Source organism: Myodes glareolus, chromosome 27 (genome assembly GCF_982192425.1).
Source record: "Myodes glareolus chromosome 27, mMyoGla1.1, whole genome shotgun sequence".
NCBI classification, from domain to species: Eukaryota; Metazoa; Chordata; class Mammalia; order Rodentia; family Cricetidae; genus Myodes; species Myodes glareolus.
In genome coordinates this window covers 29,712,687-29,736,052 of record NC_142052.1, presented here as the reverse complement: position 1 = coordinate 29,736,052, position 23,366 = coordinate 29,712,687, and the positions used below count along the sequence as shown (strand labels likewise).

The following is a 23,366-nucleotide window of genomic DNA, read 5'->3' as shown; positions in this document are numbered from 1 at the left end:
ATTTGATTTTTATTGTATGGTGTCATAATAATTTTTGGTTCATAGCCAAACATTTCTCTGGATCTTTGTCTTCCTTTACTAATAAGTAAGGAGTACATATAAGGATAATCAGCTAACATTTTTGACTGTGTGTGTGGTAAATGTAACCATTCCAATATTCCCTGTTGCCATAGACATGGTGTAGGGGTATAGGATGTTGCAAAAATTAACAAGGACCATGGTAAGAAATAATCAATCTGTTTTACCCTGGCCTTAGCTAAGGCTTCTAATTAACTTTCAAACTGGCTTGACCCCTCCCTTAAGGATCCCTTGCTCAAATGCAAAATCTAGGTGTCTCCCTAGCTTTTTTCACGATGATATTGAGAGATTTCCTGAAACGGTGACCCAGGGTGCAATGGCATCACACTCGTTTAGAAATTTCTTTCAAGTATTTTGTCTTATCCCTAGATTCCTTAAACATAGCAGCTCATTAAGACCCAAAAAATTGGGTGTGATTGATTAGCACCCATATTTGATTCATATTTCTTTTACTTTCGTTTCGTCAACTTTCGAAACTGCTCTTCATTCATTCCTTATCTACAGAATGAGCAATAAATGTCCTGCTTTGATAGTGGCTGCTCCCCTTTTATTTCCAGGGAAGAGCAATGAACCCCCGCTCTGCTGCAGTTGCCTTCTCTCTATATAACGAGAAGATCACTTAATTAACCCTGTTTTAGTCACAGTTGCTTTCTCTTTATTTACAGAGAGAGCTATTAATTAATCCTGCTTTAATAGCAGTCTCTTTTCCTTTATCTATAGGGAAAGCAATTATTTAACCCTACTTTAGTTGTAGGATTCCCATTCACCTGGGAACTATTACCCCTGCTTTGGTCACAGGATCCCCAGCTTACCTGAGGACTATTCCCCCTGCTGTAGTCGCAGGATACCCAGCTTACCTGAAGAATATTCCCCCTGTTGTAGTCCATGGTCTGGACCAGGTCCTGACAGCAGGTATTGCACTGAGGGTCATCTTATCCAGTGGTCAGCATCATTGTTATCCAGGTGGAGACATCTTGGTGTCCCATAAACTTCTTTGGATACCTTAGGTCACTGTTAGGATCTCAGAGTTTCTGTCTGATATAAGCTTTTTTAAACTATATTTTAAATTCCATTTTGTATAGATTTTTGAAGTATTTAGGGCTGTCCAGGTATTTCTGATTAGGCAGACTTTATTATTTTAAATTATTTGTTTTAAGCCTTAAAACATATATAGGGGACTACATAAGGCTTATCCCCATACTTATATCAGTACTTTTAAAAAATTAATTATTAATTTATATTTTTAACAAACCAGAAGTATGTACCATATTTTTATTAGAGTGAACCTTTAAATTAATCATTTTCAGCAAAGACAATGAGGCTAAAATCTAAACATTAACAATATGAAACATTTTATACGTATTTGTGTTTTTCTTTGTAACTGTTAGTGCCAGCTATTCCCGGTGGTAACTGACATTTTTGTATATCAATAAAAAACAGCATAAAACAGTTTTAACATTATTTGTATCAAAAAGACATCCAAATTTTTTGTAAAACTGAATCTAATGACCAGCACTCAGAGAAAAATTACAAGTACAAAACTTATAATAACCAAAAAATTAATTTTTTAATAAAACAAGCATACATAAAAGAAATAACCATGACCCTTTTACAAGACAAATAGAGCCTATTAAAACCAGAATTAACCATTAAACATTTAAATACAAGAAATTACAGCAAACATCTTTTGGCCTCTTATTACCTTTTGTGACATTTTATATACCTTTTATAATTTTTAGGTTTGCTCCTTTTTTAATCTTTGTTTTATTGGTTAAGCCAGACATTTTTAAACAAACCTCTTTTATTATTTTTACTTATTATTACTATTATTATTTTAGTTTTTTTCCTTTTTTAGACAATATGGATGTCTCTATTTAGACAATTGCAAATTTTTATCAAAGTCCTTTTTTGTGATTTTATCCAGCAAAATATTGTGTCTTTAACATTTATTCTAAAATTAATGTTTTAGAAAGTTACAGGTTGGTATAATTTAAAACTTTGTATAAGCAGTATTAGGGTGGGAAAGAGTTTAGAGAGAAAACTGCTGGCCAGCAGAAGAGACCTTGAGTGTTATCACAGTGAAGACCTTAGCTCAGAAAAGAAAAGAGGCATAGATAGTGTCCTTAGCTGCTAATGCTTTTTTTAAAAAGTTTTTTGTTAACTTTTCTTTGATCATAATTTTAGACTTTTGTTTTATATTTTTATATTTATCTGGTTTTTATTTTTATTTTTATGTTTATTTTTATCTTTATCTAAGATCGTTCCATTCTTATGGAACTTGGATTTACATTCATTTTTCCAGTGCTTCCCCTTTTTGCACCGAGGACAAAGTCCAGGGGTTCCTCTTTGCCCTGTTCCTTTGGGTCTCTTGCTGTCTTTCTGCAGATGCCCTGGTTTAGCACAATTATAACAAGTGGGAGATGAGGAGTCTCTTACACCTCCTCCATATGTCTTTTTGACATTGGCGCTGAATTTTCGACACTTCATAGCTCCAGCATAAGCCATTTCTTGGACTATTGCTGGTGAAGCATCCAGACATGCCTTTTTCGTCATGGACTGCCCCATGGTTTCCTGTGATTACTTACTCTTGACCAATGATCCTTTACCGGCGGGACTGCAGTTCCCTGGTAAGAGCCATTCCTGAAAACTAATAAAAGGAAAAGAAAGAAAAGAGAAAGATTATTTGTCCTTCAAGTCCCTGCCACGGACCGGCCCAGGGGAGCCACTCAGACCGTGGTAGAATCAGGGCGAAGGCTCAGAAGAATTCAGGAATCGGCGAGGAAATGACAGACAGATACATTCAATGTGGTTGAATATGCTGCTGCAACTTTACTCTAATCAATGTAAGGCTTTTATACTTTTACAATCAAGGAACTTGGTGAAGGCACATATCATCAGATCATAAAATAGAAAAAAAAAGAACAGCATTTTCATTTAACAGCAAATTTATGTGTTCATTGTCTATTCTAAATGTTAGTTGCGGTTATTGCTCAAGGACATGTTGATACTTGTCTCAAACTTCTCTGAAACTCGTTTCACACCACTGACCTCAAGGTAACCTAGATACCATTCTTCAGGATTTCACCCCCAGGGTTTGTTCCAATATTGAATGGCTGGCTACATGTTGTCAAGAATAGCCTGCCTCTCTTTCTTATCTAAAATGTACCAAGGGTTTCTCATTCTGGCTAGCCTCACCATAAATGTTAACTCACGCCATTCCAAATATTCTCCTTTATAATTTATCTATCTTCTATCATCATGAGCTCTTTCTATTTAAGGGTATCCATAAATTCCCCCAGAGAGCCAGCCAGAGTCTTAATCAATAACATTAATGGTCTGAATCAAGGGAGGTGACTGACGCATCAGTTCCTCCGTATTCAAGGAGCTTTTGGGACTATTTCCTGGTTCCTTGAACAGATTAGGTTTTTGTCAAGAGAAAAATAGAACAGAAGAAGAAAATAGCAGAGTCAATGCAAGAAACCATCTCCAGTAACAAAGTGAGTGAGGTCGTTGAGGCGGATCAGGCACCATAACTCGAGCAGACTGCCAGGGAACGAGCCCCTCATCTCGAGACAGCTACCACCTGAGAGGCACTTTGTCAGACAGGCGAGATAGCCATGGATGTGGCAGATATTAACCCTATAATGGAGGCAAAAGCATTTCAGTATAAGTAGGAAATTGTCTAACTAATGACAAGCATAAAACAATAGATATAAATGTCAGGAAATTAGTTGAGAGTGTTGAAACTTATCACATACAATGGGGAATCTGATCTAGACAGTCTTTTCCTACTAAAGATTCACAGGAAGTTGAAAGAAAGCCACCAAGGAGAGAAACTTCTTCAAATACATCATCTTTTCTGGGAGGTTGTTCATTCAGTCAATTACATTATAAACCCAGTCATTATTAGTTCATGGTCAAAAACGGAAAAAATGCATGTAGTTATTTCAAGGATAGACATTTAATGATCCTGATCTACAATGGTCCCTACACTGTCCAAATGTATAATGTCCCCTCTGGCACTCAAGAAGACCTGTTGACAGCAGCATCTTATAAATCCTGAAAACACGTTACCTCTTTTTAACATCATTGGCACAAAATATCATTAACATTCCAAAAGAAGAAAGTAAAGATACAGTAAGGGAAGATAGGGAAGTAAGAAGAAAGCTGAAAAAAAAACAATAAAAAGCAAAAAAAAACCCAAAAAGTCATTATTCTACTGACAAACAAAATCGACTTTTCTGTTGTAATTTTTTGTGCTGCCTGCTTTTATGCTATTGTGATTAAACCCTCAAACTGAAAGCATCTCAGGCAATAAATGGGATTATTTCATTGATTGTGTCAAATCACACTTAATCGTTTTGGAAGAGTAGGAAAAACTGCAAGCTAACAGTTGAAGGCAAAATGCATTTGCAAAGACTGTTTACGGCCTTTCTCTGTTGCCTAGTCACTACCTCATGCTCAGAATGCTCCAAATCCCAGCACAGGTCCACCTTCTTAGGGGCTTCTTACATCAATCATCAATCAACACAATCTCTCACAGACAGCAGTTTCAGGCTATTATGAACAGAGTTGAGCAAGTGTCCATGTGGTAGGGTGGAAGAGCATGTTTTAGGAATATGCACAGAGTGGTATAACTGGGCCTTGTGGTAGATTGACTCCCAATATTCTGATGATTGCATATTGATTTCCAGAGTGGCTAAACAAGTTTGCACTACAAGAGCAATGAGTCCCCTTGCTTCAGATTCTTGGAGCATTAGCTGTCACTTATTTTGTTGAACTCATCTTTTCTCTCAGATTTATGATGATATCTCCTAATGGCTAATGATACTGAATATATTTTTAGATGTGTTTCATCTATTTTAGATGCCTCTACTGAGAATTCTGATAAGAGGTGTACCACAACATATATGAATTATTTGGTTACTGTCTTGTTGCAGGATTTTTTTTTTACCCTGACTGAGGCAACCCAGAAGCACATAAACCAGCATGGTATAGTCAGTTATAAGTGGATACTAGCAGTTAACTAAATTATAACCATAGAAATCACAGTCAATCACAGTTCAAGCCATAGATGCACACAGACAAAGCAACAAGACTGGATATATGGGACATGCATGGAATTCTCTGTGAAGACATAATAGAATAGATTTTGATTGTACACTGGAGGGAGGTAGAGATGGGAACAGGAAAGATCAAGTAAGCAAGGGACAGAGATAAAGAATAGGAGGGAGAGATGACAGGAATAATGGAGCTGTGTGGATGAGATGTGGAAACAGTACACTGCAAACTTCCAGAACTACAAGAAAGACACTATTGACGATTCCTAGCAATGAGGAATACAGAAGCTGAATCAGCCATCTTCTGTAAATACATAAGGTTCCCAGTGGTAGGATTGGGACACAAAGTCAGTCACTAAACTTAGAACTACACATGTTCTGCTAGCAAGATACACTGGGGAAAATGTGCCTCAGAATTTGTGAAGTGACCAACCAACGACTGGTCTAAATTTTAGACCAAGCTGTGAAAGAAAGTCAATGTCTGATACTGTCAGGATGGCCAGGAACCAGAACTTAATGGCTTCTAGAATTAGAGTAGAACTAAATACAACTAAACAAGAAAAAAGAAATGAAATGACTTTCATCTAAAATCACAGATTGATTCCCAGCACAAATGTCATCAGAGAGAATTCTTACAGCAGCTGATGGTTGCACAGGCAGAGATTCCTACCCAAACATTACCTTGAGTTCTTGGAATCCTGTGGAAAGAAGGGGTAAAAAATGTAGGATCTGGAGGGGTTGAGGAACCCAGGAAAATCAAACCTACAGAATCAACAAAACAGGTCTCCTAGTGTCTCAGACAGAATTAAGACCCAGTCATAGAACATGAACTGCTCTGTATATGCCCTGTACTTGCATTCCTTGGTTGTTGGCTTGGGGTGTCTGTGTGATTACTAACTGTAGAACTCTTGGTATCTCTTACTCTTGCCAATTTCTGTGACCTTTTAATTGCTATGTATTTTCTTTGTCCAGTTTTGATAAGAAATTTTACCTAGTTTTCTTGAACCTTTTTATGAACCGTTTCTTTGATATCTCTTGGAGGCCTTCTATTTTGTGACAGATGAAAGAGGAGCAATGGACCTGGAGAAAAGAGGACTGGGGAAACAGGAAGGAGGGGAGGAAGTGGAAGCTTCAGTCAACATGTATTGTATGAGAGAATAATAAATGAAATAGAATATAAAAAAATGAAAATGCATTTGGTCTGAGTTTTTTGATCTTCATAATCTGTTTAACCCATATAGCACAAAAATCTCAAAACTCTTCTGGTATTCAAGCCAACCTCTTGTCTGACACATCTTGAAATTCCAAGAAACAAATTAAGGATTTCCAACATGCAATGGCATAGGATAAACTCCCATTCAGAAAAGGAATATAGTTGTGCTTCAGCCCCAAATTCAAGCAGAAAATCCTTGCTTATGTTCACATCATTCCAGCCAAAAGACTAGATAGGCAGTCCAGGAGTCTATGAAAGTAACATACTCACTACATTCGCAGACACAATCCCCAACTAATCCTACAGTTATCACAACCTACACATTGGGTGGAAAGCCTCTGCTCAAGTACGGGACACACCACAAGAAGAACAAGTAGGTAAACTGAGGAAAAGACCACATGCTGGATGAGAGGCCATGGCAACCATCAAAAATTCACATAGACTTCCTCCATACTTTCAAAAACCCTCAATATGGAACCAAAAACTCACTTCCCTGATCCGGTCTGTATTGTAGCTTGGAAATTGGGGGGAGACCCCTGGCACAAAGAACAAACCACCTGTCAGAACTCCATGTAGGCAAGCTCACAGACCTCTCCAAATCTTTCCTACACCCTCAAAACTTTCCCCAAGTTCCTTCTCTTTTCTGTTTGCAGTCCTAACCTCCTTAGGCTCATACTCCACTCTATAATAAAGGCTACACATACTGCAAGACATTCAGTCCCAAAGTTGGTGTACTGCATGTTCTGGCTTTCTGGGAATCTAGTCTTTTTGGATAATGCCTCGCTCAGGCTAGATTCAGGAGGGAGGGCTGTGGAATTCCCCAAAGGAATGTGTCTTACCCTCTCCAAAAATTGGATAGCAGGGTGGGAGGGTATGTGGAGGCAATGATTAAAGGAGAGAGAACAGCTACTTTGATTGGTATATATAGAGGAAAGAGATAGCTTGTTTTCTTATTTTCAAAAAATAAAATGCCTAAAGAAGTTTTAAAAAGAACCTCTGTTCAACCATATGACACACAGACTAGATTAACAGAGATCAAAGAGAAATCTGCACCAAATGCTGGAATGTGCAAGGAGGTGGGAGGAACAACACGGGGACACATCAGGATGAAAGACTGTACTCAATACTCAGTAAAAGGGAGATTTGGAGTGAGTTTTCTTGGGGAGCCATAGATGTAAATACAAAGGAAAGTAAACACAGGGGTGTATATACAAGATTAAAGAGGTTAGCTATGCAGAATGAAAAAATCATTTAGTAACTGCAGTGTAAGTGTATAATAAGGAGGGAAGTATCTTGAAAAAGAAGTAACTTTTATATAAATGTAAAAAGTTATTATGAGACAAAAAATCAGCAAAGAGCTCGTTGTACATTTATTTAGTTATATTTTAAAAACCCATAGGTGCTAAGATATTTGTCAGCAACTGTATAAATTTTGGCAATTTATTGAAAGAATTTTTCCTTGGTTTCTTGAACAGGGAACCATCAATGTAGATATGAGGGGGTATATTGGAGTTAAAATACAGCAATATTATGATGTACATGGTCCAGAGAACATTTCAGTAGATATTTTCAGCCTCTCAACATTTATTCATGACAGCTTACATCTTTGTCCTTAAAGACAGAAATTGTACCCAAACTGAAGAAAAGGAAAACTAAGTTTCTATTTTAGTGAAGGAACTGTTTAATGCAAATGCTTCTGAAAAGTTGTCTGATGATGTCACCTCAGATTATGATGATGAGGAAAAATTTAAAAGAGAGGTTCATGATAATGAGGTGAAATCTAAAGGACTTCTAAATGTTCTGATTCAGATTTCTCACAGTATTTATGAATATAGAACAGTCATGTAAATGATCTAAGAGAGTTGAAATACAGTCAGAAACTAAAAAACTGATTAATCTGATGGGCTCTTTAAATAAAAAAGAAAACAGGAAGCAGTCCAAATTTCTTCCTGGCCAAAAAAAAAAAAACAACTCATGAAGGATCTCACAAAGGAGTCCATGGAGAAGCTCAAGAAGGAGCACTCCCTTGCATCCTCCAGAGAGGAGACAGATTTAGATTCTCCTGAGCATTATACTATTAAAGAAAGAAAATTTCCAATAATCTCTATGGTCCAGAAGCCTGCAAATTCTAAACAGATTTCAACTATTAGCCTTTATATGGAAGTATTAAGAGAGGAGCCAAGAAAGAAGTCATTCAAGGATCTAATTTATTTCGTTATAGAACATCAGGATGCTCAAGGAAATGTTCTGAGAGTTCACACACCTTTAGCTTTTACACAACTTAAAGAATTAATCCAGCCTTACAGAGAATACTAGAAGGAAAATCACAACCCAAGGAATCCAACATTCCCAACACTGCCTACATTAACTCAGACATCTAGCGACCCTCCACAAGCACAACTCAAAGAAGGAAAACACATACATGCTAGTACCCAAAAAAATGACCGGAGTCATCGATCACTGGTCATTAATATCACTTAATATCAATGATCTCAGACACCTATAAAGAGGCACAGACTTAGAGATTGGATACGAAAACAGGATCCAACATTCTGCTGTCTACAAGAAACACACCTCAACCACAAAGACAGACACCTACTCAGAGTAAAGGGTTGGGAAAAGGTTTTCCAAGCAAATGGACCTAAGAAACAAGCGGGTGTGGCCATTCTAATATCTAACAAAATCGACTTCAAACTAAAATCAATCAGAAGAGATGGAGATGGACATTTCATACTCATAACAGGAACAAGTCATCAGGAAGAAGTCTCAATCTTGAATATCTATGCCCCTAATATAAAGGCACCCACATATGTAAAAGAAACTCTTCTAGAACTCAAGGCAGTCATCAAACCACACACACTAATAGTAGGAGACTTCAACACTCCTCTCTCACCAATGGACAGGTCAATCAGACAGAAACCTAACAGAGAAATAAGAGATTTACTGGAGGTACTGAATCAAATGGACTTAACAGACATCTATAGAACACTCCACCCAAATAGGAAAGAGTATACCTTCTTCTCTGCAGCTCATGGAACCTTCTCGAAAATTGACCACATACTTGGTAACAAAGCAAACTTCCACAGATACAAAAAAATATTAGTGACCACCTGTGTCTTGTCAGATCACCATGGATTAAAATTAGAATTCAACAACAATGGTACCCCCATGAAGCCAACAAACTCATGGAAGTTGAACAGTCAACTATTAAATCACCCCTGGGTCAAGGAAGAAATAAAGAAAGAAATTAAAGTCTTCCTTGAATATAATGAAAACAAAGACACAACGTATTCAAACCTATGGGACACAATGAAAGCAGTGCTAAGAGGAAAGTTCATAGCACTAAGTGCCCACCTAAAGAAAACAGAGAAAGCACACATTGGAGATTTAACAACACACTTGAAAGCTCTAGAAAAAAAAGAAGCCGATTTACCCAGGAGGAGTAGAAGACTGGAAATAATCAAACTGAGGGCTGAAATCAACAAAATAGAAGCACAGAAAACAATTCAAAGAATCAATGAAGCAAAAAGCTGGTTCTTGGAGAAAATTAACAAGATTGACAAACCCCTATCCAAACTAATCAAACGGCAGAGAGAGAACTTGCAAATTAATAGGATCAGAAATGAAAAGGGGGACATAACCACAGACACAGAGGAAATACAAAGAATCATTAGATCTTACTACGAAAGTTTATATGCTACAAAGTTGGAAAATGTAAAAGAAATGGACATTTTTTTAGATAAGTACCATATACCAAAGTTGAACCAAGACCAGGTGAACAATCTAAATAGACCTGTTAGTCGTGAAGAACTAGAAGCTGTTATCAAAAATCTCCCTACCAAAAAAAGCCCAGGACCAGATGGTTTCAATGCAGAATTCTACCAGAACTTCCAGGAAGAGCTAATACCTATACTCCTTAATGTATTCCACAATATAGAAAAAGAAAAGTCACTGCCAAACTCCTTTTATGAAGCTACAGTCACCCTAATACCAAAACCACACAAAGACACAACCAAGAAAGAGAATTAAAGGCCAATCTCACTCATGAACATCGATGCGAAAATTCTCAATAAAATACTGGCAAACTGAATCCAAGAATACATTAGAAAAATCATCCATTATGATCAAGTAGGCTTCATCCCAGAGATGCAGGGATGGTTCAACATACGCAAATCTATCAATGTAATCCATCATATAAATAAACGGAAAGAAAAAAATCATATGATCATTTCATTGGATGCTGAAAAAGCGTTTGACAAAATTCAACACCCTTATATGATAAAGGTGTTGGAGAGACTGGGGATACAAGGATCATACCTAAATATAATAAAAGCAATATACAGCAAGCCGACAGCTAATATCAAATTGAATGGAGAGAAACTCAAAGCCTTTCCACTAAAATCAGGAACACGACAAGGCTGTCCACTCTCTCCATACCTCTTCAATATAGTGCTTGAAGTTCTAGCAATAGCAATAAGACAACATAAGGGATCAAGGGGATTCGAATTGGAAAGGATGAAGTGAAACTTTCGTTATTTGCAGACGATATGATAGTGTACATAAGCGACCCCAAAAACTCTACCAAAGAACTCCTACAGCTGATAAACACCTTTAGTAACGTGGCAGGATACAAGATCAACTCCAAAAAATCAGTGGCACTCCTATACACAAAGGATAAAGAAACGGAGAGGGAAATCAGAGAAACATCACCTTTCACGATAGCCACAAACACCATAAAATATCTTGGGGTTACTCTAACCAAGGATGTGAAAGACCTATTTGACAAGAACTTTAAGCCTTTGAAAAGAGAAATTGAGGAGGATACCAGAAAATGGAAAGACCTCCCCTGCTCTTGGATTGGGAGAATCAACATAGTAAAAATGACAATTCTACCAAAAGCAATCTACAGATTCAATGCAATCCCCATCAAAATCCCATCAAACTTCTTCACAGACCTTGAGAGAAAAATAATCAAGTTTATATGGAAAAACAAAAAACCCAGGATAGCCAAAACAATCTTATACAATAAAGGAACTTCTGGAGGCATTACTATCCCTGACTTCAAACTCTATTACAGAGCTACAGTATTGAAAACAGCTTGGTATTGGCATAAGAACAGAGAAGTCGACCTATGGAATCGAATAGAAGACCCAGATACTAACCCTCAAACCTACGAACACCTAATTTTTGACAAGGGAGCTAAAGGTATACAATGGAAGAAGGAAAGCGTCTTTAACAAATGGTGCTGGCATAACTGGATGTCAACCTGTAGAAGAATGAAAATAGATCCATATCTATCACCATGCACAAAACTCAAGTCCAAATGGATTAAAGACATCAACATCAATCTGTCCACTTTGAACCTGATAGAAGAGAAAGTGGGAAGTAGTCTACAAGATATAGGCACAGGAGGCCACTTCCTAAGTAGGACCCCAGCAGCACAGACAATAAGAGAAACAATGAATAAATGGGACCTGCTGAAACTGAGAAGCTTCTGTAAAGCAAAGGACACTGTCAGTAAGACAAAAAGGCTGCCTTCTGACTGGGAGAAGATCTTCACCAACCCCTCATCAGACAAAGGTCTGATCTCCAGAATATACAAAGAACTCAAGAAACTAGACACTAAAACTCTAATTAACCCAATTAAAAAATGGGGTACTGATCTGAACAGAGAATTCACAACAGATGAACTTTGAATGGCCAGAAGACACTTAAGGTCATGCTCAACCTCCTTAGCGATCAGGGAAATGCAAATCAAAACCACTTTAAGATACCATCTTACACCTGTCAGAATAGCTAAAGTTAAAAACACCAATGATAGCCTATGCTGGAGGGGATGTGGAATGAGGGGAACACTCATCCATTGTTGGTGGGAATGCAAACTTGTGCAGTCACTGTGGAAATCAGTGTGGCGGTTTCTCAGGAAACTGGGAGTCAACCTCCCTCAGGACCCAGCAATTCCTCTCTTGGGAATATACCCTAGAGATGCCCAAACATACTACAAAAGCGTTTGTTCAACTATGTTCATAGCAGCACTATTTGTAATAGCCAGAACCTGGAAACAGCCTAGGTGCCCCTCAATAGAAGAATGGTTAAAAAAGGTGTGGAACATATACACATTAGAGTTTTACTCAGCGGTAAAAAATAATGACATCTTGAATTTTGCATGCAAATGGATGGACATAGAAAACGCTTTACTGAGTGAGGTAAGCCAGACCCAAAAATAGGAACACGGTATGTATTCACTCATAAGTGGATTCTAACCATAATTAAAGGTCTTTGAGCCTATTATTCGTGATCCTAGAGAAGCTAAATAAGAAGACGAACCTGATGAAGATTATTTACCTATCCGCCAGGAGGTAGGATATAGTCAAGAGTCCCAGGTAACCTTGGGTGCAAGGGGGGGGGGGTGGGAGGGTAGTTGGAAGGGGAGAGGGTTAGAGAGAAGGGAGTAGGGGAGGAATGGAGAAAGCTCGGTTGATCGGGATGGGGGGAAGGGAGGAAGGATGAATGTGGGATCAGGGAAGAATATATTTCAACTAAGGGAGTCATATTAGAGTTTACAGGAAACTTGATTATATATGGGATCCCAGGTCCAAGGAGAGATCCCCAGATTGTTCTCTGGACAGAGGAGGGGGTTCCTGAACCGGCCTTGGCCCGTGACCATACTGATGAATATTTTGCTTATCACCATAGATCCCTCATCTGGCGTTGGATGACGATACAGATGGAGGCCCGCGTTGGAGCACCGAACTGAGCCCTCCAAGATCCAAACGAGGAGCAAAAGGAGGAAGAAAATGACGAAGGACTGCGAGGGATACTATCACCCACTGATACAAGGGGTCGGATCTAATGAGAGTTTACCAAGGCCAGATGGACCGTGACTAAACGAGCATGTGATCCAACCAGATTCTCTGAATGTGGCCGGATTTTCTGAATGTGGCTGGCCTGCAGTCTTTCCGAGAAGCCATTGACAATGACACTGGGACTGGTTTCCTCTGCATATACTGGATTTTTGGGATCCAGTCTGTTTGGATGCTCACCTTCCTGGACCTGGAGTGAGGGGGGAGGAACTTGGACTTCCCACAGGGCAGGAGACCCTGACTTCCCTTGGGAACAAAGAGGGAGGAGGAGAGGGAGGGGGGGAGTGGGAGGGCGTTGGGAGGAGGGGCGTAAATGGAAACTTTTTATAATTTAATAAAATTACAAAAAAAAAATAAATTGAAAAAAAGAAAAAAGAAGAATTAAAAAATGCTGGTTCTCAATATAGGACAAAAACTCTTATTTATTCAGGCAATTTTTAGACAATACCAGTTGAAGCTTTCTCTCCTGTGGATTGGAAAAAAATGGCTAGAGCTTGTTTGTCGGGAGGAGATTATGAATTGTGGAATCATAGTTCCATGAGTATGTGAACTTATACCTAATATTCCCAAAGCTCAAAACACGCCTATCTGGGGCTGAAGAGAGGGCTCAGTAGTTGGGAGCACTGACTGCTCTTCCAGAGGACCCAGGTTCAATTCTAACCACCCACATGTCAGCTCACAACTGTCTGAAAATCCAGTTGCAGGGTATCTGACACCTTCACACCAATGCACATAAAATAAAGTTAAATAAACTATAAAAAATTTTAAAAAATTTTTGTTAAGTTTGACATGCGAACAGAAGAAGGTGATTATAAAGATTTAGATCATCAGTTGAAATTTGATAAGGCAGTATATGCTCAACTTAATATTCTAGCTGAAAATGGCCTGGTATAAATTACCTGGCGCTGGAAAGAGTTATCTAATATAGAACCGAGACCAGATGAATTGTTTCAAGATTTCGTTTCTCAATTGATGACAATTGTAGTGAGACATTTAAGAGATTCAGAGACTGAACATTACTTGAGAACAGTATATACGCTGTCTGAGAAATAAACTCAGAGCTGTTTGGTAGTGGCCTTCAGTCCTCCTCGTCTAACCTATGTTTGTGTCTTCATTTCTCTTCATCTAAATTTTCCTCCCTCTCAGTGTCCCTTCCTAGGGAACCCCAACTGAATTCTGCTGGACAGACCATATGGGGTATTCCACCAAGCTTGAACAAAATTTACTACAGGTTCTCTATGTTGTTGACCTGAGATAAGGAATTTTGCTGCATATGCCTTCCATAAATTAAGAGATTACCTGGAAACAGTCTTACACTGTAGGGCACATTGCTTGGTTTTCAATGCAGAGCAAGGGTCTTCCCTTTAATGGTGCTAAATCCTTGAAAATCCCTCTTTGTCATCAATGGACTGACATCTGAAATTACCTAATGCTTTCTTTTCATTCCTTTCTATGTGTTTCTTTTTCACTGTATACCTAAAGGAGTCAGCAGTAACAACTATCCAACAGAAATAATGTTTTTCTAAGATATCAGTCTATTACTTTTTAAGTCTGCCTTAATAACCTTCTTGGCACATGGAAATATTAAGAAAGATTTGGGGCTACAGGATCCCAAAAATAATCTCTAGGAAAATTTTTATAAAGACTTCTAAGCTCCTGTATGTACTTACCAGAGCAATGTCACCTAATAGAGCCACAAGGAATGAGGCCAGGCTTGGGCTGGAGGGTCCAAAACTAGATGAGGCTATGAAAGCTTATTGAGAGCAATCAGAAATTTTATATATTTAGCCAGGCGGTGGTGGCACACGCCTTTAATCCCAGCACTTGGGAGGCAGAAGCAGGCAGATCTTTGTGAGTACGAGGCCAGGCTGGTCTACAAGAGCTAGTTCCAGGACAGGCACCAAAGCTACAGAGAAACCCTGTCTCGAAAAACCAAAAAAAAAAAAGAATTTTTATATATTTACCAGAATCAGAACTTAGTGGCAATTCCTGCACTCAATACAGTTGTAATTCCCCAGATGCCATGAAGATTGTAAGCTATCAGGGAATATAAGTTCATTGTCTCAGAGCAGTTGTTCTTTAAAGTTTCCAAGCTTCCTTGACTACTAAGGGATTATAAAGAGAAACACAAAATACCCTGAATGCCTCTGCCTGAGTGAGTCAATCAATCTGTCAGGAACTGGAAGTCACACTGTGCCCCAGTAGCCATTGACTTAACCTGAAAACCCAGAGACACAGATCTCTCAGGCCTGATAGGCCAGATCAACTCCTTGTTTTCCTATAGGGCATTTTGCCCACTAAAATCCCATGACCTTGACCTCCAGTGCCTGCCACCACTGTCAACATTCCAGGCTTTCAGGTCCTACAAGAACAGTCAGTTATGCTCTGTGTAGAGCTTTCCCTGACTTTTGTCATCCAAAGTCTCGATATCTTGAAAATTCTTCCAAAGTCCATATTTCCAAGTCCACTACAGCAACAAAATCACTGTTGAGGTACCATTTTTTGTTCCTACTTTCATCTCTGTTGCTGTCATTAAATTATCTAAGCAAAAGGAACTCTGATCCTGTAGAGGTTTATCTCGTTGTTACCCCTAAGTCAAAGTCCACCATTGTAGGAACTTAGGATCAAAAGTAAAGTTAATCACTGAAGGCAAAGTATACGGAACCATTGTTTCCTGGTTTTCTCTTGTTCTTTGTCACTGTCTTATGCTCAGCTAGCTCTCTTAATCAGTCCATGCCCACTTGATTAGAGACATTGTCAACTCTGTGGAAGATCTTCCAACATCAATTGTCAATTAACACAATGTCTTTCAGACAGAGATTAGACATTCTGATCTAAGCACATGCTTAATTGATATTCCCTCAGGTGAACCTTGGCTTCGTCATGGTGACAGCTGAGACAAATTAGCACACAGACACAATAATATCTGAGAAGGTTTTAGAGAACCAAAGATAATTTATTAATCTTGTCAATGACTTAAGCAGTACAGAACTTTAAGCTGAGCCCTCTCAGCCTCAGTGCCTTAGTGCTCCACCCAGTCCCTGGGAAACTAACAGCTATGCATACAAATACTGAAATATTGAGAACTTTCCATTGTAACATGACGGGGGCTGGCTTGTTGGGGTTTTTGTCCTCCCAGTCCCCCAGCTGTTAAGTCCCAGAGAAAAATCACACAAAGGACTCTATAAATTATAAAGCTGATTGGTCTATTAGGTCAGTCTTCTTACTCCTAACTCTCACATCTTGATTAACCCATTTTTCTGATCTATGTTAGCCATGTGGCTCAGTACCTTTTTCAGTTGGGCAGCTCACATCCAGCTGCTTCAGTGATCTGGGCAGGAGTGGGGGAATCAGCTTCTTCCTCCCTAGAATTCCTCCTAATCTCCTTGCATCATTTCCACTTCCTGTCTGGTTTTCCCACCTACACTTCCTACCTGGCCAATCAGCATTTATTTAAAACATGATTGACAGAATACAGACAATTCTCCCGCACCACTTCCTCCTCTTTTTTTAAAAAAAAGAAAAAAAAATATCCATAGTCCATTTTTTTTGGGAATATGGGCATAGTATTTCAGGCTACTTCCCGATGGCTGGGGGCACTGATATTCTTATGAGAACCTAAAGAAAAATTTAGAGTTGTGATCAAGTCCTGACTGGAGTATCCTGTGAGTCTTGATCATCTCAGGCAGCAGTCTTGAATGTGTTCTGGATGAAGAACTCTGATATCCGACCATCTGTTCCTACCGGAGATATCTCAGGTGGTCTCCCTTGATAAAAGATGATTTTCTTAACTCTGAACAAATCTACAGCCTCTCATTTTCTGTGGAAACAAAAGAAAAATCCCTTCTCCAAAGTAACATACCTTTTGAATTCAGTTTTGAAGCCAAGGCATTTTCAAAATACTTATCTTGGATTAATTCTGTAGCATTTATAAGCAAATAGGTTTTAGCAGCTGTTGCTCCTTCCTCAGCATTTAAAGAGAGCATAATAGCACAATGTATCAAGATTCTCTGTGTGTTTTTTATCTTTATGTGACTTTATTATAACCTGTAATTCTTTTATGTTTACTTTAACTTTTGGCTTATTGAGGCAGGTTCTCTGCATATCTCTGTCCTGGGACTCCCTCTGTAGACCAGGCTATCTTTGAACTCCCAGAGATCCATCTGTCTCTGCCTCCCAGGCTGCTTGTTCTTTTTTTAATTCTGAGAACTTTAATCTTTAGCTTGTATATATTTTTAACACAATGTAAACCATTTAGAGGTTTTCTTATTCTTTGAATTTTTCTTTACTGTATATCTCTCTTTTTAGGACCATATGGGTCTTTAATTTGTTAAGGAATATAAAGAAAACAACAGTCAAAAGTTCTTAAGGCATTTCAAGATCCTTGCCAGGAAGCAAGCTGTAACAGAGTTTCCATAGTTGTGACTGCCTGCTTGAAAGAGTCAGTTTTTCCTCTTTTAAACAGTTTTAAACATTGCAGCTTTTTTTATGCTACGGCTGAAAACTGAAATGCTTTATTCTATTCTTTCCCAAGCATTCCCAGGCTTTCTCTGGATTCAGTTATCCACGTGGGCACCATTCTGTAACATGAGGGGGCCTGCTTGTTTGTGTTTTATGTCCTGCACAGTCCCCCAGCTGTTTAGCCCCAGAGAAAAATCACACTGAAATCTCTGTAAGTTATAACGCTGATTGGCCCATTATCTCTAGCCTCTTACTGGCTAACTCTCACATCTTGATTAACACATTTTTTTCTGATCTATGTTAGCCATGTGGCTCAGTACCTTTTTCAGCTGGCAGATCACATCCTGCTTCTTTGGTGATCTGGGCAGAAGTGGAAGGAATCAACTTCCTCCTCCCCAAAATTCTGCTCTCTTTGCATCATCCCTGAGAAAGGGGCAAATGGCCGTCAGATGTTCCCTCTTACCTCATCTGATCTGGCAACTGCTCTCCAGCCAATTGTTGGTAATAGTACTTTTAAATAAGACAATCATAATAGTTTAAAAACAAACCCCAGACACCTGCCCTTGTTTCTGTGGCTTTTTGCTTTAAAATAGCCTGTACCACCTATTTAGGGTCTTTCTGGCTTCTCGAATGCTGAAAGACCCTGTCAAGGCAGAATTAATAAAATCCTCATGCTTTTACGTCAACTGTGGTGTGAGAGATGATCTATTGGGGCAACTCATCCTGGTAGTTGAAATTTAAAGACCAACAACAGCAAAACATCAAACATGAAGAAAGCACCCAGTAAAAAGCACAGAAATGCCAGAAAATGGAAGATCTAAGATCAATAAGAGACAACTAAAAATGTTTATCACAGAAACTGTTTAAAAATGAACAATTGAGGATTAAAGAGCATAAGCAATTTTCTGAATACAAATTTAGGAATGTCTATAGATTTAGAATAAATCTAAATCTGCATCACAATGAGGAAATAATAACTTTCATAAAAGAAATTTCAAAAGAATAGATTTTTTGAAGAATCAGGGACTATGTAAAGCAACTTCCTTTGCTCCAACTTTATAAGTCACAAGCAGTTTTGAAAACAAGGTTACTGCTATTTCTTGTGTATGTATGTGTATATGTCTTACATATATATACAGGTGACATACAAAAAAAGGAGGCTGTCTGATCTGATGGATTGGGAATAGTAGAGATTTATTAACCTCCCATCTTGAGTATAATTATCTGAACTCAGGTCATCCAAAAAAAAAGAATATGTGCTGAGCCACTTGCCAAGACATATAAAATCTTCTATCCAATAGGTCAAGTCTATCTAAGATTGATAAAAAGAAGAAAAACAAATCATAAATAAATAAAGAAGTAAAGAAATTATCCTTAGGAAAATGCTGCATCAAAATTAAAATTTTGTGTCTGGTAAATTCCCACAATTAAATGAATGGAATCCAATAACTTTGTCCAACAATTTACAACAGGAAAGCTGAATCCAAAGCTACATTCACAGTGGAAGTACAAAGAATACTCAAGGGGATTATGTATTGATCATAGCAACACTTTAGTAACACAGATTCAAATAGAAAGATAGCAACAACTGTAACTGGAAACAGTAAATGGAAAGAGGCAGGCATCTAAGATAAAAAATTGAGTCTCTCCATAGTTACTATACTAATAAACAAAACTTAAGAAACTAATCACATAAGAGACTTTCTGGACATAGTTGGTGAAGGTCTACCATTTTAAAGAAAATGAATAATTTAGTTAAATTACATCATACATTACAGAAAAAAACAGATTCTTGTAATATGACTTCTTTACTTTCCACAAATGCACATCAATGAAGAATGTGTACAAAATTTATAAAAGAATAATAGGGTTGGAGAGAAACAAAGAACAAAAGCAGTGAAATATTGTCAAGTTTAAATCAAAAGACCAAAGAAACCTTAGGTAAGGAAAAATGCATACCCAAGTATCTTAATCTCTACCAGTACTGATGAGCATATACTTAAATTTTGGGTGTTTTAGACACAGCTCTCCCTCAGTTGAATTCTACTTTGTGAGACTTCCCTATTTCCTAAGCATTGGTAAATACTCTATATATCAACAAATCTCCTCTTCCACATTACAGCATAGCAGTGCCGTGCAACCCAAAACATGAGAATCCTTTGATAACCTCCACAAATTTAAAATTAATGATGACTATATGTGAAGGTTAACTGAAAAGTACTGAGTGTCAGAAAGATACTGGAGAAACTAGGCCTCTCCGAGTTTGTCAATGTGTTTTCATGAATGTATCAAGCCTGCAGAAATTAACAAGAAAGATGTCTGTACACACAGCTCCCTGCTCCCAACTCTCTAAACAAATGAAGCCTGCAGAACAGTTATTCAGAGGCCTGCCCACAGGTCCACAAATTAGCAAGGACCACATAGTACCTCACGACACAGCGAATATTGTGGCAGGTTTCCACCCAGATCCTGGGAGAATGCACCACACTGTCTCCTACACCTCACCCTCTGCACCTTCCCATCTGGAGCCTGCATTCTCTCGCTCACCATACTGTTGTTTCCCAGCTTGCTGAAGCTCTCAGTTCCTCATCTGCCCTTAGCAGTAAATGCACCACAGCACAGGAAACCGCTGGCACCAGTTCCTGTGGAAAACTAATCATGAAGGTGGGTCACAGGAAGAGCCCTGCACCACTTCTGACTGGCAGGCCACCTGGAGAGCCTGATTGGTTACCAAGGCCTGAGTGGCAAGAACACCTCCCAAAGGGCTAAAATGTGCTAAAAGAGACAGCACAAGGGTTCCTGTCCATTCTTTTCTGCCCCTATCAAAGGTCTTTTCTAGATCTGCCAAGATAAGCATTTCAATAGCACTTGCACCTGTCTCCAGTCGCAGATACTGTCACAATCCTGCACTCCATAGGAACTTTGCCTTTTTCTTCAGAAGAGAACATCGCTAGCTAGCTTGTACAGTACACTATGCTAGGTGGGTGCAGTGATTTCCTGTCCTACATGGAGAAGGCAGCCCAGACTATTAACAACTAAAATAGTTTTAGTATCACAAAAGGAAATGTTTGTTATGTGATTTCATGCTGAGGTCAAATGAACAGAAGGTACATTTTACCAGGTTGTCACAGGGATTTCAGAGAACCGTGAGGAAGAAGCAGGAACCAGATCTCAAAAAAGATCTTTCCCTCATTAGAAGGCTGGCGAAGCCTCCATGGCTGTTTTAGTTTTATTCCTGAAATTCAGAGCAAATTCTAGACAATTGAAAAACAATCAAGAGAGTAGTGTTCGTGGAAAATTGAATATGTAGAGAATAATGGAGCTAGAAGAATGCCTTTATGATCACTGCTGTTAGCCAGCACATTCCTCCATGGACTGGTACATAAAAATATGCAGCTGCATTATTTAAGATTCTCTACATAAAATGGACAGGTAGAATGAATCTCATCATTTTAGTAGAAAGTGGGCTTATTTGAAAGTCTCACAAGCTGTGGTCCATGTAGTCTTAAAAATAGCTGCCCATCAATAGAAATTGGAAGAATCCAGTAGATTGCTTCACAGCCTTTGGTCTAAGATCAAGTGAAGAACCCAGTAGTTGTTCAGTCCTTGAGGATCAATGTCTCAGCTGGTTTTCAGTATACACCAAAATTCCAATGAAATCCACTCTAATGCTGGTAATCTAATGAACTTGATCGCCAGAGCTGGATACCAGAGCAAAAAGAGAGTGTCTTTCTTTAATATCCTTCTATATGTCAGTTGCTACCAGAAGGTGAGATCTAGGTTAAAAATGGATCATAGTCTTTGTTTTTTTGTTTTGTTTGTTTGCTTTTTCTGTTTTTGTTTAGTTTTCCTTGGTCTTTTTAAGACAAATTTGTCTGTGTAGCCCTTAAACTCATCCTGTAGGCCAGACTGGTTTCAAGCTCAGAAAATTCCACTGCCTCAGCCTCCTGAGTGATAGTGTTAAAGGTGTGTACTGCCCCCAAGCAGCTAAAAGTGGAGCTTGCTAGGAGGTGATGGTGCATGCCTTTAATCCCAGCAGTTGGGTGAAGAGTCAGGCAGATCTCTTTGAATTCAAGGGCAACTGGCTCTAGGAGAGCTAGTTCCAAAACAGGTTCCAAAGCTACAGTGAAACCCTGCCTCAAAAAAAAAAAAAAAAAAAAGCAAATGTGGAGCTTATCACCTCAGTTTATCCACATTAATGAAGGGTTTATCTTTCCAAAACATTAAATGAAGTAAAATTCCTCTCAGGTATAATCATTTCTTTGTGTAGTCAATATTCTCAGAAGTAGTCAGTATGATTACCAAGAATAGTCATCTCAAGAACCAAGATGGAGAAATGAGAAAATTTTTGTCCCTGCAGGAGGCGTCAAAATCATGGGAGTTTTTTCCAAAGCAGTCGCTTTCCTAACAAATGAAGCATGGAGATTTTATGTAGGGAGTCTGAACATGCTCATGTAATATTCTCTCTCTTCTTAAGCATGCTTAGTTAAAAAATCCAGTTCTGAAAATGATCACTATGTAAAAGCAGAGACATCTAGGGACATCCTAACCTCAGACATGCAGGAACATATATAAATTATAAAAATGGTGGAAAGAAATGCTTTGGCATGTTCACATTTTCAATTACTTCTTAGCTGAAAATTCAGTACATGACAATGTGAGAAGTCAATTGTCAAACTTCATGTTTGGTCTAAAAGGTAACTGGACAAAGACAATTATTCTCACAGACACAAAAGATAGAGAGCACAAACCCAGAAAACTTCAAGATAAAGTCATCCAGCAGCACTGTATACTGTGCTCATAGATGAATAGTCATTATGATCTCTCTTAACCTCAGAATAAAGTTGCTTTCATTCTGATCAAGCTGTTTAGGGAGAAGAACATGGCTGCTTTTATGCAACACAATAAAGACAGGAAGATCACTGTGAGTTTTAAAGCCTATATTACACAGCCTACACAAAATACACACACACATACACACACACACATGAATGGGCATGGTTGATTGATTGTAAGGGGGAAAACTTACACGATCAGAGATCTCATGAACACCAGGTGAGCAGAGAACCAAAAAGAGGAAGTGGCAAGGCACTTCCAACTTCTATTTGTTTTGTCTATTTGTGTGTCCTAAGGGATATACCTTAAGCAGAATGTGATTGACTGAGATTTCCCATCATCTCCCCTTTGTCTAAACAAGATTGAATTAAACCCAACATATAGTAGGAACCAAATATAAAATTACATACAACAAACAGTATTAAGCAAGAAACATATAATAAAGTTTTATTAAGATGTCTAAATAATGTAGAGGGTAACTATAATTATCTAATCTTTAACTCCATCAAAGATCTGAGAAGGGAAATAATTTTATTTAAGCAGCCAGGAAGTATAAGCAAGAAACTTTTGAAATGTGTAACAAATGAAAAAGACAATTGATTATTTGGGCAATCATCCAAAGTCTTGTTTGTAATGTCAAGTCAACCAACTTTGGTTAAGGCCTAGTATAATTGACATGTCATTTTTAAAAGCAAGGAACCTTTTAGAACTCTCTTATTCTGTTTTGGCAAGATAAGACAATTTTGTTTTTATCTATTTATGGATATTTTGTAATATTGTTAGTGGTTGAGGTATGGGCTTTTTTTGCCCAAAGGCCAGTTTTTTCAAGAAGAAGACAAGCTCCAAGTGGAGTGT

The 23,366-nt window shown here is 38.3% G+C and overlaps 1 protein-coding gene across 1 annotated transcript in view; it reads right to left on the bottom strand.

Moving 5' to 3' along the window:
* Positions 1-2,643, bottom strand: part of LOC148117643 (uncharacterized) — a 43,116-nt gene extending 40,473 nt beyond the window's left edge. The window contains exons 1-2 of the mRNA XM_087902357.1: positions 2,367-2,643; positions 891-1,009 (exon numbers count right to left, since the gene is read on the bottom strand). Coding sequence (XP_087758483.1) covers positions 891-1,009; positions 2,367-2,643 — 396 coding nt within the window. The remainder of the gene's footprint in view (positions 1-890; positions 1,010-2,366) is intronic.
* Positions 2,644-23,366: the final 20,723 nt, after the last annotated feature.